The 15,810-nt window shown below is 43.3% G+C and overlaps 1 protein-coding gene across 3 annotated transcripts in view; it reads right to left on the bottom strand.

The window, feature by feature from the left end:
• TTC7A (tetratricopeptide repeat domain 7A) overlaps positions 1-15,810 on the bottom strand; it is a 195,325-nt gene that overhangs the window by 136,381 nt on the left and 43,134 nt on the right. For all 3 annotated transcript variants that reach the window (XM_056852546.1, XM_056852545.1, XM_056852547.1), the window contains exons 9-10: positions 8,787-8,924; positions 5,787-5,870 (exon numbers count right to left, since the gene is read on the bottom strand). In XM_056852546.1, coding sequence (XP_056708524.1) covers positions 5,787-5,870; positions 8,787-8,924 — 222 coding nt within the window. The remainder of the gene's footprint in view (positions 1-5,786; positions 5,871-8,786; positions 8,925-15,810) is intronic.

Raw genomic sequence — 15,810 nt, 5'->3', positions numbered from 1 at the left:
CTCAGGCTCTACCCCAAAAACCTCCTGTTGGTAGTGAAGAGGGACCTGGTAACCCTATTTATACACAGTCACCAATAAATGTAAATTTACTCTATGGGGCAAACATTGGCTCCCTGGGGACATTCTAGATTGGGAAAACAGCATGGGGGGAAGGTTTAAGACACTTCTCTGCATACGCTGAAGTTCTGATCTAAACTGAGCCCCTGCATGCTTGGGAATCGAGTTCCAAGCACAGAACTTGCGAGACACATCTGACTGAAAGTCCTCATGGTGGATCTAGGGAGGATGAGAGTATAATGTAATACATAGTTAGGCCACAAATGACCCCAAATATCAAGGTTTTATGCTGGTATGGTATTTCCATCCATCATACATATTTTAGTGGGAATTTGTCCTGAAAATTTTCCACTGAAATGCTAAATTGGGAAGAGGATACTTCTCTTAAGTGAATGAACCGCAAAACATTTATCACGCCCTTATAAAGGCTCCAGTAGACTCAAAAATTGCCCTGCCAGTAAGGACTACATTATTTTTTGACAGAGTTACTTGTTCTATGTGAAACAGGAATGTGCATGTATATGTATGAACTGGCCTACCACTGAAATTTGTGAGGAAGCGCCACATGAAGGAACTCTACTTGTACATCAGAACACACATCAGACTGCATACTATGGCTGAGGCACTATGACCGAAGACAATACCTGCACATAGTCTTGAACAGCAGATCTTCCTATCTAAATCATCCCTGATTTCAAGTTTTCCATTGCATGGCTCCACATTTTCCTAACGACTGGGATGCTTCAAAGAAGCAGCTTCTTGTAGAATCAGTTTCCTCATATAGGAGACTAGAAATGTACAATATTTGTGTGACGTCACCTTATTTAGAAATGCACACACCCAGATGGAGATTCACAGGGGGAAAACCCTCCCCAGACTCAAATCAACCCCCTCAACAACACTAAAAATTTGCAGGTGCTTCCACTGAGAAATTGTTCCTTCCCACCTCAATTTTCTGTGTGTCAGTGTGTAACTAACATTCAATTTGCCCTTAAAATTCTAGGCCCCTTAGAGGGCAATGAACATGATCAGTCCTCACTAGGCCCTTTTTAAGGGGGGGGGGTCTTCTGTAATTTGCAAACTTATTTTGTGGCATACAGGGGAGTGCCCTGTGCCTTTTGAGTGGCCCTGTTTTGCTGCCCTGACAAAATTAGCAGTGTATATGGGATCAGGCAAGGAAGACAGACAGCGCTAGACTTTAAAGCATAAGATCCTCTAGAAACAAACAACATACCCTTGAAAGCTCACTGGCTGCTACAGAACACAGACTTTGGTGTCCTTTGTTGGCTACCTTCCAAATCCAAAGTAAGTACATATTCATTTAATGTTAATATGCGGGAGGGAAGGCAGCATGGTATAGCTCAATCTCTTCAGATCTCGGAAGCTAAGCAGGGTCAGTACTTGGAAGGGAGACCTCCAAAGAAGACTCTGCAGAGGACGGCAATGGCAAACCACCTCTGCTTATTCAATTGCCTTGAAAACCACACCAGGGGTTGCCATAAATTGGCTGTGACTTGACAGCACTTTATGCACACACGCATGTTGATATGTTCTGAATTTGGGGCCTCTCGATTTGGGGCACTTCTGCAGATGTATACTTGTCCCTGTGCTTGACTGATCAGAGTTGCTGCGGGCATGGGAGAAGCTGCTGTCAGTCTGTTTTATGCTCATCATTAAAGTAATTGCCTGAGATGATAGAGATTACAGAGTCTAACATAAACCTGCTCTCAATATTTAGAATGATAACTCAATTGTTCGAGCCGCTGGCTGTTATTCCAAGTACAGCTTTAGTCATCTCACTGTGGTTCTGCTGAATTTTGAGGAATCTTTGGAAATTTCCATGTGCTGCACCATTTTTCTGTATCTCCCCCCCCCACACTTGTTCCTCTCCAGCCAAAGAAATCAAACAAATGAATGTCCTCTAGATGGCTGACCTTTGTAACCAAATCTTGAACCACTGGATGTACAATGTTTTAACTTCCTTTCCCTGCTTGTGCTATTTAAGGAGCCATCTAAGGCCCTTGCATCTCCCAAGACTTCTGACTACAATCCAAAGACAAGTGTGCTTACAAAAAAGTAGTATGTTACTTAGCAACCAGGTTAAGCTTTTGCAAGGAAAGCAATAGAAGAAGCATCCCAAATCAAATCCACTCCTTGCTGCTGTGGAACTACGCATCAGATATATTTATATATTGTTCCCAAAAACTTTCTGGAGGATTTGTACCACTTTGTGCAAGAAGTAAAATTGCCAGGTCAAACACAAAGCTTGCTAAAACAATTACTTTACTGTTTTATTTTCGTTGCATGGCCGTTGCCTTTTTGGCATTTTAAAATCTAAATTCTGAGCATTTGTGTTCATGGACATCTCTTTTTTTAGTTCATTGCATTTGCATTCTGCCCTTTCTCCAAACAGCTCAGAGCATGTTGTTTTTTTCCTCCTTTTGTCCTCACATCAAGCCTAAAAGGCTTGGCTGAGATACAGTAATCGTCCAAATGCTGAGGAGGGAGACACGAACCCAGCTTTCTCTAGCCCAAGACTAATGTTCCAGCCCTTACACTATGCACTTCACTATACCACATTGGGTAGGAAGCAGCTTACAATTTAAACCACTCACACACACTAATAACAACCTAGTTGCAACCTCTGAATGCCAATGCACTCGTCACATGCCTTATTAAATTGCCCCGGAGCGCCTCGTCTCTGCGCAACGCTGACTTTTAAAGGCAAGAAGCTGAAAGTGAAATGAAATAGTGGCAACGGATTGCAAAGGAGCCTCGCTGTACATTCTCTGCCTGACGCCCTGCCAAAATTGCAGTGGAACAGCAAACATCAGCTGGGAGTCGTTTGATTCTCTTGCCCACACGGAGTAACCAAGGTGTCACTGAGAGCAGAGCAGCTATTTGCAAAGCCTCCCCCCACCCTTGGCTCCTGCTACTCAGAAAAATATTTCAAGAGTCGGTACGGGAGACAGAAGTGCTGTCTCCTTTGCTTACTTCCTGCATTCGCACACCAATCAAAATAATGTTGCCCCCCCCCAATCATGTTCTTATCTTATTACTGTGTGTTAATAAACCCAGGATTTAAACTACCATGCATTCAACTATAAAAAATACTAATGGGGACTGGAATGAAGCCCAATTTATTTGCTACAAGAGCAGCATGGTTGGTGTAACAGCCACAGTAACAGATAGGATGGTGGAAAGTGAAGAAGGAAGGGTAGCACTGGAGAAAGGTCTGCTGCCTCTCCTATCAGACTTGACACTCTGTTAGCTAGCTGATCAGCAAACAATCGTGCATTTTGAGTCACAGATGGCTCGCCATTCATCGGGGGAATCACTAGGTTCATAGTTTAAGAGAATTTCTTTTTAGAGCCTGTTTAGGGGTTTACTTATGAATATAAACACATCCTTGAATGAACTGACTTTGTATTGTGAATGTGTTGACCAGCAAGAGGAAACTGGTGTAATATAGTCTTTGAAGTCTCTGTATTTCAGGGGCAGAGCTTTGTGAAGTGCAAGTTAACCGAAGCACAGTGCCATATCGTGAACAGGAGGAAGGACATTATTAACGCAAGAGCAGGTCCTCTGGTTACACTTAAAATATATTATTATCAAAGATCTGAAGATTTATGCGGCAATAGAAGGACTTGTCAAACTGTATCCATCGTACCGCACATTTGTGAGTCACATTCCCAGTACAGCAGGTTTGAAAGTAAAACCTCAGGATGTAGGATCTCATTTCTTGTTTATGATGTCAGGAATTGGCTGTGGCCAAGAGCCAGGTGAAAAATGATCTTTGACCTAAAACCCCAACCAAGTGCACCTAATGACCCTAAGAGACCATCCTGTTTCCTCATCATCTCTCCTCGTTACTGGTCCCAGTTCTGTCTCACTGAGTTGCAAAGCATGACAAAAATTGTAGGCTACGTGTCCCCTCCCCATTAGTGAGATGATGGAATAGCAGTGGATATGACAGGAATGGTTTGGGAGTAGAAACAAAATACTGCACAGATGAAGCAGTAAAGAGGAAGGAAGTTTCTTATGCCCAGGGTCCAGGATCTTTACAGATCTGATATCAATTTGCAAACTTCTTGCTATTTCCAGAAGATTTAAGGGTATGCCATTCTTGTTTTTTTTTCAGTTCTTTAAATATATTTCTACCTGTGTGCATGTGACTTTAGATGTAATATACGTTCTACAACTGAAGGAGCATGTCAAAGAATAATCCACAGACAAGGAAATTTGTGTGTGTGTGTGTATACGCATACTTTTACTAAGTACTCAGGGCGTCTTACAATATTGAAAACATTAAAATTCAAAAACCAAACTGAAAAAGCTATAAACAGCAAATACACCGTAAGATCCCCAGCTACTATTTTGATACAATCCCCCACTCCCCATGGTAGCTACTAAGTTTAAAATCCTAAGGAGATCCAGTCACATATCTTCCTCAATCATCTCTAGTTTGGTCCTAAATCTTAGTAAGAATTACTATCTACATGTATTTACACACACACGGTATTGCAAGTCCAGCTGATATAGCTTAAAAACTAAAGAAAGCAAGGGAAAGACTACATACAGCACATTCCTGAAAGGAATGCCTGTGCCAGTCATACGAGGCAGCACGGCTGCGCTGCCTCCAAAAGAGGTTTCAGCCCCGCTGAAACCTCCCTGTGGCATAAATAATCCGTGCAACCCACCTAAAAAGGTGGCGTATCTCTCAAAAATAAAAAAGGGGCATTCCTGGCCCAAAAGGGCTTTGGAGGCCGCCTAAAGGTGGCTCCTCCCCCAGCCTGCGCCAGAACGCTCCAGGAACGCCTCCTGGGATGCCAGCACAGGCTTTGACGCTGGTGGGACGGTGGCGGAAGGCCCTGTCAGTGTGCCGGGGTGACGCTGCCATGGCAGTGACCAGCAACCAGCATCCGGGCCCTCCCGCCGGCATTCGAGCCACTAACACTGGCATAAGTTGCTCCGACACCGGCACGGGGGGGCCCGAACGCCAATGCAGCACCTTCCTGGCCTCCTAAGGACTTTCGCCCTCCAGGCTCAGGAAAGCGCTGTAAGTTCAGACTTCCCTATGTAAAGATCCTAGACTTTAAGTATAGCAACAAGAGAGAATTCCTTAACAATTTTATATCAATCTTACCACATTCTCACAGGAATTAGAACATTGTTTGGAACTGTCTCAGTACAGTGCTGGAGATATAATTAAGGACCAAGCAGATTTTAAGTATATTGTATGGCACTGTACAAAAATATAAAAATAGTGAATAAATATGACACAGTTGTGGGTTTTTGTCATCACACTCATATCATTAACTGAGTTAACTAGGTTTTAAAAATCTCTTACTGTTAGAATGCCACTCCTATGTTCGGCCAAAATTTACCCTCCAACACTCAAATTCACTAGATCTAGTCTTGCCCTCTGAAGCAACAGAGAGCAAGTCTTTGCTCTCTTTCAAATAGATATGAGAAGGTAGACCCTAAATAATTAGTTTGCTACTAGCAAAAGTGACATCCCTTTATCAGAGTAAATCATTGTTGTTACTGGCTTTGATTCACAGAGAAAAGGCAACATAATAACAATAATAACAGTAACGAGGAAGAGGAGGAGAAGGAGAACGAGAATAATTTTCTAATAGTAATTACATATAGCAACAACAATAGTTCAGATTACCCATTGTTTTGGTGTCTGGATAATGGGAATCCTTGTTTGATTTGGGCCTTACCTTGCCACAAGCTGCCATGGAAAGAGCCAGCTGATACCAGAGGTGAAATTCACCAAATGCAAGCTTCATTGCACGTTCTAAACACTACAGAGGAAAAATAGAAGGGAGGCATAAAAAGCATCATCATCAGATACATCTGCATGCAATCCTAAGAACGTGTGCCTGGGAGTGATTTCCACTTAATAAAATGGGAATGAGTACACATTTATATATATATTTTAATTTTATGCCACCTTTCCACACAAACAGGTTCCTCAAGGTGGCAAACATCAAGGCATTAAAATAGTTAAAACATTAAAACAGTGTTTGAAATTTTATGTATTTATTTATTTTGCATTATTTATAGTCCGCCTTTCTCACTGAGACTCAAGGTGGATTAGACAGAGTGAGTTGATACAATCAACAGGATGGGACATTCAATAAACACTGAAATAGGATTTGGGTTGTAGAACCAACCAGCAATCTAAAAAACAGAACTGAAGCAAAGTGTAAGTGTTAACATGACATATTAAATGATGCAAAATGACGTAACAGGATCCAACTTACAGAAACCATACACCAGGGGTCCCCAACAGGGTGCCCACCAAGTATTTTTTTAAGAAGTGGGTGGGGCCAAATAGGGCTTTTGTCCAGCAAAGCTTCTGTTGACTACTGGAGATATGATTGGCTGTGGCCCCCGCAGCACAAGGATCTACATTGTGTTACTGAATTTAAGCTGTGGCAATCATTTTGTAGCTGGCTGCACCTCCTGCAGCAGCCACCATGATGTGTTAAAATTCCAAATGTGCCTGCAGGCTCATAAACGTTGGGGACCCCTTCCATACACAGTAGTATAGGCCACAGTCCCTAATAATTTTTCTATGTAACTTTGTGAAGCATTTTGTACAGTGCTACACTATTGCTTGCATAGAAAAGCCCTCTTGTTTAATTTAGTTTTGCATAGTTTGCAGAAAGCCAGCAGATCTGAAGCCTTCCTAACCTCCTCAGGAAAGCCATTCCACAAGGTGGGAGCCACAACGGAAAAGGCATATGTAAGGGTAGTTGTTGATTTTGCCTGTTTGCAGGTTGGTACCTGAAGAAGGCCCTACTCAGATGAGCAAAGTTCAAGGCAAACACATATACACACACAACCAGGGCCAACATAAGTTTGCTGGAGGTATGCCACACAAAAGAAAAGTCTTCACACAGTGGAGGAAGACAATGACAGAGGGAGACAGAAGAATCTCCCTGGGGAAGGAGTTCCAAAGTTTTGGTGCCATGACTGAGAAGGCCCTTTCTTGGGTTGCCACTAGATAGTCTAGCCTCAGATAGTGGGGGACACCTGAAGTGAGCCTCTGAAGAGGATCAGAGTGGATGGGTAGGTATAGGATTCCACTGTAATTTTTGTAGAAAGAGGATTCAGAAACCTCAACATTAGGTAATTTTTTTTAAAAAGCTTACAACAGAAACATCTACTTGGGATGGTTCAGGTCCAAGGTACACAAGAGACATCTCATATGATCAGGTTGGCTCAATTGGAGTAGTCTGAATGTCTGCAGTTATATTGTCATTATGTTTTGGGGAGAGAATTGTCTCATTATCTTAGTGCACTGTCATTTTCTCTAACTTGGAAACCTAAATGTAGTTCATACAGGTGCATCTGAAGTGGACCAAGTTTTTCATTGACATAATCAGAATGCTGGTTTTGGTTACTTAATAATCTTGGTAATCTCTCCAGTTTAGTGCTCCCATGCAGGAGAATGAGGTGACCAAGGCCTAGGGTGGAATCTCACTTCAGAATGCAGTTAGTGGATTCCAACTTTGAATGTTCCTTTGCATAAAAAAACTGCATGTAGATAGAAAACTGGCACAGCAGGTTCTACCCCTTCTCTTTGCTTGCTGTGCTGTTGTTGTTGTTTTCATTTGCTGGAAAAAAAATTTTTTTTTAAGGGAGCATCCCAAAAATTGATTCACTACCTGCAGTCTGAAGTGGTACAGCCCAGCCGGCCAGTTAAGATCTGCCTCTCAAGCCCCACTCTCTATACCCCTAACTTCAGAGACAAGTAGGCTTGTCAGGTCCTTCTTCGCCATCAGCGAGGGGTGGGGGGAGATTTTGGGGACGGATCCTGAGGAGGGAGGGATTTAGGGAGGGGAGGGACTTCAATGCCTTAGAGTCCAATTGCCAAAGCGGCCATTTTCTCCAGGGGAACTGATCTCTATCGGCTGGAGATCAGTTGTAATAGCAGGACATCTCCAGCTAGTACCTGGAGGTTGGCAACCCTAGAGATGAGGCAGGTGGCGACTAGACACAGGGAATTTGATGTGGTGGCACCTCACCTTTGGAATGCCCTCCCCTTTGAGGAACTTGCCTGTCTTTTAGGTACCAGGCTAAAATACATCCTTGTTTCTCTTATCAGCAGTTTAATGGTCTGCTCTGTTTTATGGACAGTTTTTATGTTGCTTGTATTTTTTTAACGGCCTGTGTTTTTTCAGTGGCTTGTGTTATACTGTGGTTTTCCACCGTAAACCACCTTGAGCTGAACTCTGAAGAGGTGACATAGAAATATTCTAAATTTAATAAATACACTGTCCCTTCTGCTACCACACATCTCTGCCGCTGCCTTCCCTTGATTGTGTGGACCAAGCCTGAGCATCCTTTTTTGATCATGCTGGGTGAGAAGGGCATGTTTTTCTTAGGGAGGCAATGCTCCTATGGGAAGATGCTGCAGCTGGGGCTTCTCCCAGGCCCTGGGCTTCTCATGTTAGTGTCAAAACAAGAAGCCAGCTGCAGCAACTTCCACACTGTTGGCGGAATGTAGGAATACGGTCCTAGAATTCTAATTCTGATGGAGTCACGGATATCGCTTATGCCCCTAGGCTGAATTTGTACTCCAATAAATGTTTCAGTTGAACGTATTGCCGCTTGGACACACTTCAGCAAATATTATAAGCAAAGTGGCTTCTGTTTGAAAGAATTATGAGTGCTGTCCCGGTTAAAAAAGAAAACGTTGTGTTGGTTACCTCAGAAAGCATGACATACTGCCCTCTTCTGCCCAGTGTGATACTGAGGAGATCATAAACTGCTGACGCATCCTGCAGGCTGGCAGCTCGGTCATCTTTCTGGTCTGGGGCCCGGCTAATTACCGCTTCCTGGTTTGCCTGACAATGAATTCAAAATAAAGAGATCAGACTGAGGCAGTAACATAGAGCGTGAGCCAAGTCCACCACAGAAGGGTCTTCAATCAGACACTGTATGTCAAAGTGAGGCACTGCCATCAGCCTACACTTTCATCTGCAGGACTCTAATTCAAGAAGTCAGAATGCATTTACAGGAAGGCTGGAAGACAATTCCTGAGGATTCTCTCTCAGAATCTGCAGAATGGGAGATGACAAAGGCCTAGAGGGTCAGAGTTTTCAAAAGCCTGAGGCCACACTTAAATTGTGTGCCGAATTACTTCAGCTGACTGCAACTTTACTATGGCAACTGCATAGCCTTTAAAATGCTGTTCCAGGTTTCCCGCAGTTTGAAAATGTGGCTTACAATAAGAATCGCACTGTTTCCTTTGCAATTTTATACTATTCACTAAACTGCCTCTCACGTATCATCTTCTGAAGATCAGCTGTACTATTCTTGATGGTAACTCCACAATACCATTTTGACCATTTGCAGCATTTAGTAGCACAAAACAGTCCATACTAGGGCTGTGGCTAGCATTGCCAACCTCCAGGTGGTGGCTGGAGATCTCCCACTATTACAACAGATCTCCAGGTGATAGAAATCAGTTCCCCTGGAGAAAATGGCTGCTTTGAGAATTGGACTCTACGGCATTGAAGTCCCTCCCCTCTCCAAACCCCGCCTTCCTCAGACTCCACCCCCAAATCTCCAGGTATTTCCCAACCTGGAGCTGGCAACCCTAGCTGTGACACAATGCAACACGGCTGCAGGAAGTCCCCTACATGATTGGCTCACATTTTAATGGGGAAATGTAGATGTCTTCATAGTTAACTGCAAGTCCAGCAAATTACACAGCTCCAAAAACTGCAGCCACAATTTCAGGAGCTACCTATACCAGCATGAAGCCAGTGTGAAGTAAAGGTTAAAATGTAGAATTCTGAATGACGAGAGAGACCTGGATTAAAATCCCACTCAGTCATGAAGTTTAGCAAGTAGCTGAGTCACTCTTTTTAAGCCTAACCTACTGCACAGGCATGCTGCAGATAAAAGACCCCTCTGAGATAGGTTTCCCAATTGCCCGGTAATGGCAGGCAATCAGCCGCTGATCGGTTAGGCTGCCCACTGACACTCAGCTGGTTGGCTGGAGGAAGCAGGCGGTGGAATGGAGGGGGAATGATCGCCGTTCCCTGGGTGGTGACATCACTTCTGGTTTATGCAAGAGTGCTGGCATCGCACAGGGGGACACTCTAGCACTCCCCCCAAACTCTATGGAAACCAGAGTTTTTCATGAGTGCTAGAGCATCCCCCCAGAGTGATACTGACACTTCCGCATAAACCGGAAGCAATGTCATCACATAGGTGCTGTTGAGTGCTGCCCCTGAACCCACCTCCCTAAACCTCCCATAGGTTGCCTGGGGGGACCTGGCAACCCTACTCTGAGTCAATGTCATGTAGTAGATAGAGTATAAGACTAGGACTGGAGTGGTCAATATTCAAATCCCCACTCTCTCTGAGTGGCCTGCCTCTTAGTCTAACCTCCTTAACTGGGTTATAAGAATAAAATGAAGGGGGACCCATGTATATCACTTTGAGCTCTGTGGGGAAAGGGAAGCATAATTATCATAATTAATCACAATAACAGTATAGTACTGTGAGCTCTTTGTCAGAACAGTGGGATACAAGTGGAATTAAACAGATACAAGTGGGGGATCCACAAGGACTTGCAGGGCAATCTTATTCCCCCCCCCCATTTCTTCTTTCCCTTCCTTGAAAGCCTCCATATAGGGTTGCCAGGCCACAGCTGGTAACACCCAGGAAAAAAAGGAGAATGGTGTATGGTGCATCAGCATCATGCCAGAGCACTTGTATCACTTCTGGTAAAAACTGGAAGTCACATGATGGATGCTGTAGTATTTTGCAAAAACTCTATGGTAAACTCTATGGCAAAATGTTAGAGCAGGGGTGTCGAACTCAATTGTTACGAGGGCCAGATATGACATGTCACTTGGTCGGGCCAGGCCATGCCTCGCCAGCCCATATCGAGAGTGGGGGATGGTGGCTGCCTCGGCTGGCTCGCGGGCCGGATAAGAGCTCTCAAGGGGCCGGATCCAGCCCTCGGGCCTTATGTTTGACACCCCTGTCCATCATGTCACTGGCAGGCAACAAGATGTATCCCTATCCCCATAGCCACTCCCCTTTTTCTGCTTCCTTCTCCCACCCACCAGCCAACCTGCTTTTTTCTCCCCCCTCCCCATCTTCAGCATTCCCTGCCTTTCCTCCCCAAGCAGCCCTTCCCCAGGAAACCTCTGGCTAATTCTAACAATAACCCTGTGAAGTAGATTAGGCTGAATGTGTAACTGGCCCAAGGTCACCTCATGAGCTTCCATGGCAGAGTGGTGATTTGAACCTGGGTCTCACAAATCCTAGTCTGAAACTCTGGCCACTACACTACATGGGGTGGCTGCTGTTGAACAGTAGCAAGAAGCCAGGCCTAGGTGAATCATGCAGGTTGCATAGTATTGTCACTTGATGGTTGCTGCCAGGCCCCAGAAAGTCCTATGCCAAAGATCATCTTCTTCAAGAAGAAGAGTTGGTTTTTTATGCTGACTTTCTCTACCACTTAAGGAAGAATCAAACCAGCTTACAATCTCCTTCCTTTCCTCTCCCCACAACAGACACCATGTAAGGGCAGAGAGAGCTCTAAAACAGCTGTGACTAGCCCAAGGTCACCCAGCTGGCTTCAAGTATAGGAGTGGGGAAACCAACCCGGTTCAACAAATTAGCGTCCGCTGCTCATGCAGAGGAGTAAGGTATCAAACCAGTTCTCCAGCTTAGAGTCCACCACTCTTAACTACTATACTACGCTGGCTCTCAGCAGCCAGCACAAGGAGGAGCATTTCCAGTACTCAATGACATCCTGTGCTCAGTAAGGACAGTTTTTTGTGCGTTTTCCAAAAGACACTTACATGTGGCAATCTACTCTAGGCTGAGAAAACAAAATTGATTCAAAAGCTGATTATGGCCTATGCTCCTAATCTGGTTCTCAGAGGTATAGCTAATCTATTTTTATCCCCCTAATACAAGAAAAATGCAGAACCTATACAAAGAGTAAAAAAAATGTTTAAAGCTCATTCATGTTCAATACTCAATAACACTGCTTTGTCATGGTGCGGTCCTTTGAAATGGTGATTAAACATGCATTGGGAAGGCAGAATGTGCATAACAATCCTTATTGTCAACTAAATCTGTCCATGTTGCAAACCACTCCATTAAAAAGTTTCTGCACCAGTGCTGCGGCATTTTATTTGTGGAAAACCGAACAAGCCCCCACATATGCTGAAAGCTGGTAATCAGCATCGCATCAGAGTCAGCTATTTTGAGCATTTGTCAGTGGGCCAAACTTGGCTTTTTAAAAGTGATTTTAAAACACCCAAGGCTTTTGCTTACTGAACTGCATATAGAGATTTCTGGCACGGCAATTAGAAGGGAACTGCTGCCTATATGAGCCAAACATTTAGCAATTATATCAGCAATTTTCAGCAAAATTATATCAATTTTCAAATCCAAGGAATTTTAAAAAAATTTAGTCCTTAAGAATGCAGGTATATTCAAGCTAAAATTAAAGAATGGGGGGGGGGGGAATCCGCTTCACTACATTATTTGCAACATAATTAACAAGACCCACATATTTCCTTTTTTAATATGATGTCATCAGTGGCGCCTTATGGAAATATTCCATGAGGTTTGTAACATGGAGGAATCACTAAAATGGGCCATTGCCTGGGATCTCTGGGGTCTCATTGTCTGGGGACTGGAGCTGAGGTGCAAATTTAGACCAACCAGCAAACCAAGATGCAATATTCACCCCACCCCCACCCCCAGCAGATAATCTCCACATTAACTTCTGGCACATTAACTTCTCCACATTGGCATCTTTTCAGAGGAGTGTGTGTACATAAAATTCAGTCATTGGGGGGTTGGGGGGAAAGGAAATAAATTGTTTTAGACTGGTTTTAATGTGTTTGTATTCGTTGTTTAAACTATTATTGTTCTATCCCATTGTTTTTATATTGCTTGGAGGAAAGGCAGGTATATCAACTTTTTAAATAAATCAATACATTTTACCCTGGATTTTAAGTTGTCAGTTACTCATTGTAAATGTTTCAGAGGGTAGTTGCGTTGGTCTGCAGCAGAACAGCTAAAGTCCAGTAGCACCTTAGAGACCAACAGGATTTGGGGGGTATCAGCTTTCAAGAGTCAATCCTCCCTTCGTCAGATCTGGTCTCTAAGGTGCTACTGGGCTCAAATGCAGCTGTTCATTATAAATGGCTTTATATCCGGCTCTCTGGTATGGTTGATGAATGTGGGAAACAAAATACTGAACTAGGGGGACCTTTGGTCTAATCCAGCAGAGCTTTTCTTACAGTGCCATCCTAAGCAGAGTAGACTTCAATGGAATAGAAGGGTTTAACTCTGTTTAGGATAACACTGCCAATTAATTCTTTTTATAGTACCTCGTTTTTATTGTTTTATTAATTTAACTGATTTATGCTGTTTTAGCTGTTTTGAGCTTTGCTCTTATTTCTTTCAGATGAAAAAACAGTTCATACATGCAATAAATAAAAACCATCATATATTCTCTTTTGTGGCAGAACCAATTCTCCACAATGAACCTGGGTTACCTGAATGACCAGGAGATGCATCCATTTTCAATTCCAGCATCTCCTGTCCCTTTTTTTTCTCAGACTTTTCAAGGTAAAATCCCATCTCACCTCTTGACTCAATAAAAAGGTAGTGATTTTTATTTATTTATTTATAGTCTGCCTTTCTCACTAGGACTTATTATTTCTAATGTCTGTTGCACTGAGTACAATGTTTATTAGACTTGGCTACAGGAATCCTAGTTTCCAGTACAGCGGAGAAGAGAAAAGTTAGCCACATCTATCCAGATTATCCTACACCACTTATATTGATTCACAACATGCCAACAAGACACCGTTTCCTTGCCATTATTTTTTAAAGGCAGACAGTGAATAGGGCTTGATTTACAGGCATATGCAATGTACTTTGAGCTACCAAAACTAAGAGGGGAATAGATTTCCTAACTGTAAATAAGAGCATTTCAAAATAAACATGGGGGGGGGTGTTCCATTCCTAGGCCTGAGAAAGCTCTCTTAGTAAAATTAAGAACAACTGCAGAATAGAGAAGACTCGAGGGAAAGGTTATTAAAACAGACCCAGAGATGGACGCCTCCTTTTCTGTCCACACTAAGTGCTTTTTTTGCATCTGTAATAAGCACTGAAGTCTGGCAATTGACTGATCTTTAAATGGATTATTACTATTAATGGAGTATTATTATTGTTGTGTATCATTTATACAGTGCCATCAGTGTTCATGATGAGCTACATAGGGGGAAACAGATAAGTTCCTATCCCCCAAGGAGTCTGCAATCTAAAATAGACCATGGGGGAAAAACAAGAGGAAGGGGAGAGAGGGATGAATGCGAGCAAGAGTTGCACATACTTTAACATTTCTCCAGCACCAAAACATGACCTATATAGGATAGTACTTTTCAAAGCTATCTTTTCTTCGTGCTCAAGAGGCACTGATTTCCCTGTGTCATGGAGGACCTGTGATGCAGTAGAACTGAAGGTGGTACTATTGTGAGGGAGGACACCCGTGCTTATTTCCAGAACTCTGGCCTATCAAGTCTGCATGGCCCATCAAGCTCTTGTGTAACCTGTTTAGCAGGGCAACTGGAGAAAAGGCATACAATGAAACTCACAAACATTTCCTGTTTTCAGGTGGGTAGCCATGTTGGTCTGTAGCAGAAGAGCAAGATTTGAGTCCAGTAGCTCCTTAAAGACCAACAAGAGTTCCAGGCTATAAGTTTTCAAGAGGGAGGGGCTGTAGCTCAGTGGTAGAGCATCAGCTTGGCATGCAGAAGGTCCCAGGTTCAATCCCCGGCATCACCAGTTAAAGGGACCAGGCAAGTAGGCGATGTGAAAGACTTCTGCCTGAGACCCGGGAGAGCCGCTGTCAGTCTGAGTAGCCAATACTGACTTTGATGGACCAAGGGTCTGATTCAGTAGAAGGCAGCTTCACGTGTTCAAGAGTCAAATCTCCCTTCTGCGACAAGACCATCCACTGACTGCACCATGGAATTCTTCTCTCTGCATCCTCTTTACATTGTGTCCAGAGTTGAAAATGTTAATTTCCAAATCTCCAGTTTCCCTTCAAGTCTGTATAATGAGGTTTCAACTTGAGATTGAAGGGTCATTTGTTTGTATTTACTGCCTGCTGCTTGAGCCAGGCACTCTCCTGGCTGTTGTTTCCTTGCTGCAGATCCCCACAATGGAATACAGACGCACTGCTTGCCAAGATGTACTGCTTGTCTGGGCCTGTCCCTGTAGTCTCTGGGAGCTGGATTCCCTTGCTTGTTGACATATGCAACCACTCTCATACTGCTGGATTGGAGGAGGATGATCACCCCAGACTCTGTTTGCAAAACGGAAGCTAGGGCCAAAAGGATGGATCATTTTTATTTGTTTATTTTGTAGATTATCAGGAAACTGCCAAGAGTTAGGATTTCCATAGCTCTGTGAACTGTTTTACGGGCTTCATCCAGACACAGTGTGTAGATGAGCAGATCATCTGGATATGGGAAGATAAGAATACCTTCCTCTCTGAGGAGGGCTACCAATAACTCTAATAACTTTGTAAATGTTCTGGGACAAAAAGAGAATCTAAAATAAAAGTTAATAGCATTGCTCACTGAAGTAAAATTTGAGATACTTTTGATGCGATTGTCATGTGGGCACAATAAAAATATGGATCATTCAGGACTAAAAAGAGCCTATTACAGTGGA

Source organism: Euleptes europaea, chromosome 7 (assembly GCF_029931775.1).
Source record: "Euleptes europaea isolate rEulEur1 chromosome 7, rEulEur1.hap1, whole genome shotgun sequence".
Taxonomy (NCBI): Eukaryota; Metazoa; Chordata; class Lepidosauria; order Squamata; family Sphaerodactylidae; genus Euleptes; species Euleptes europaea.
The sequence above is the reverse complement of the archived record's forward strand: the minus strand, read 5'-3'. Positions and strand labels throughout refer to the sequence as shown.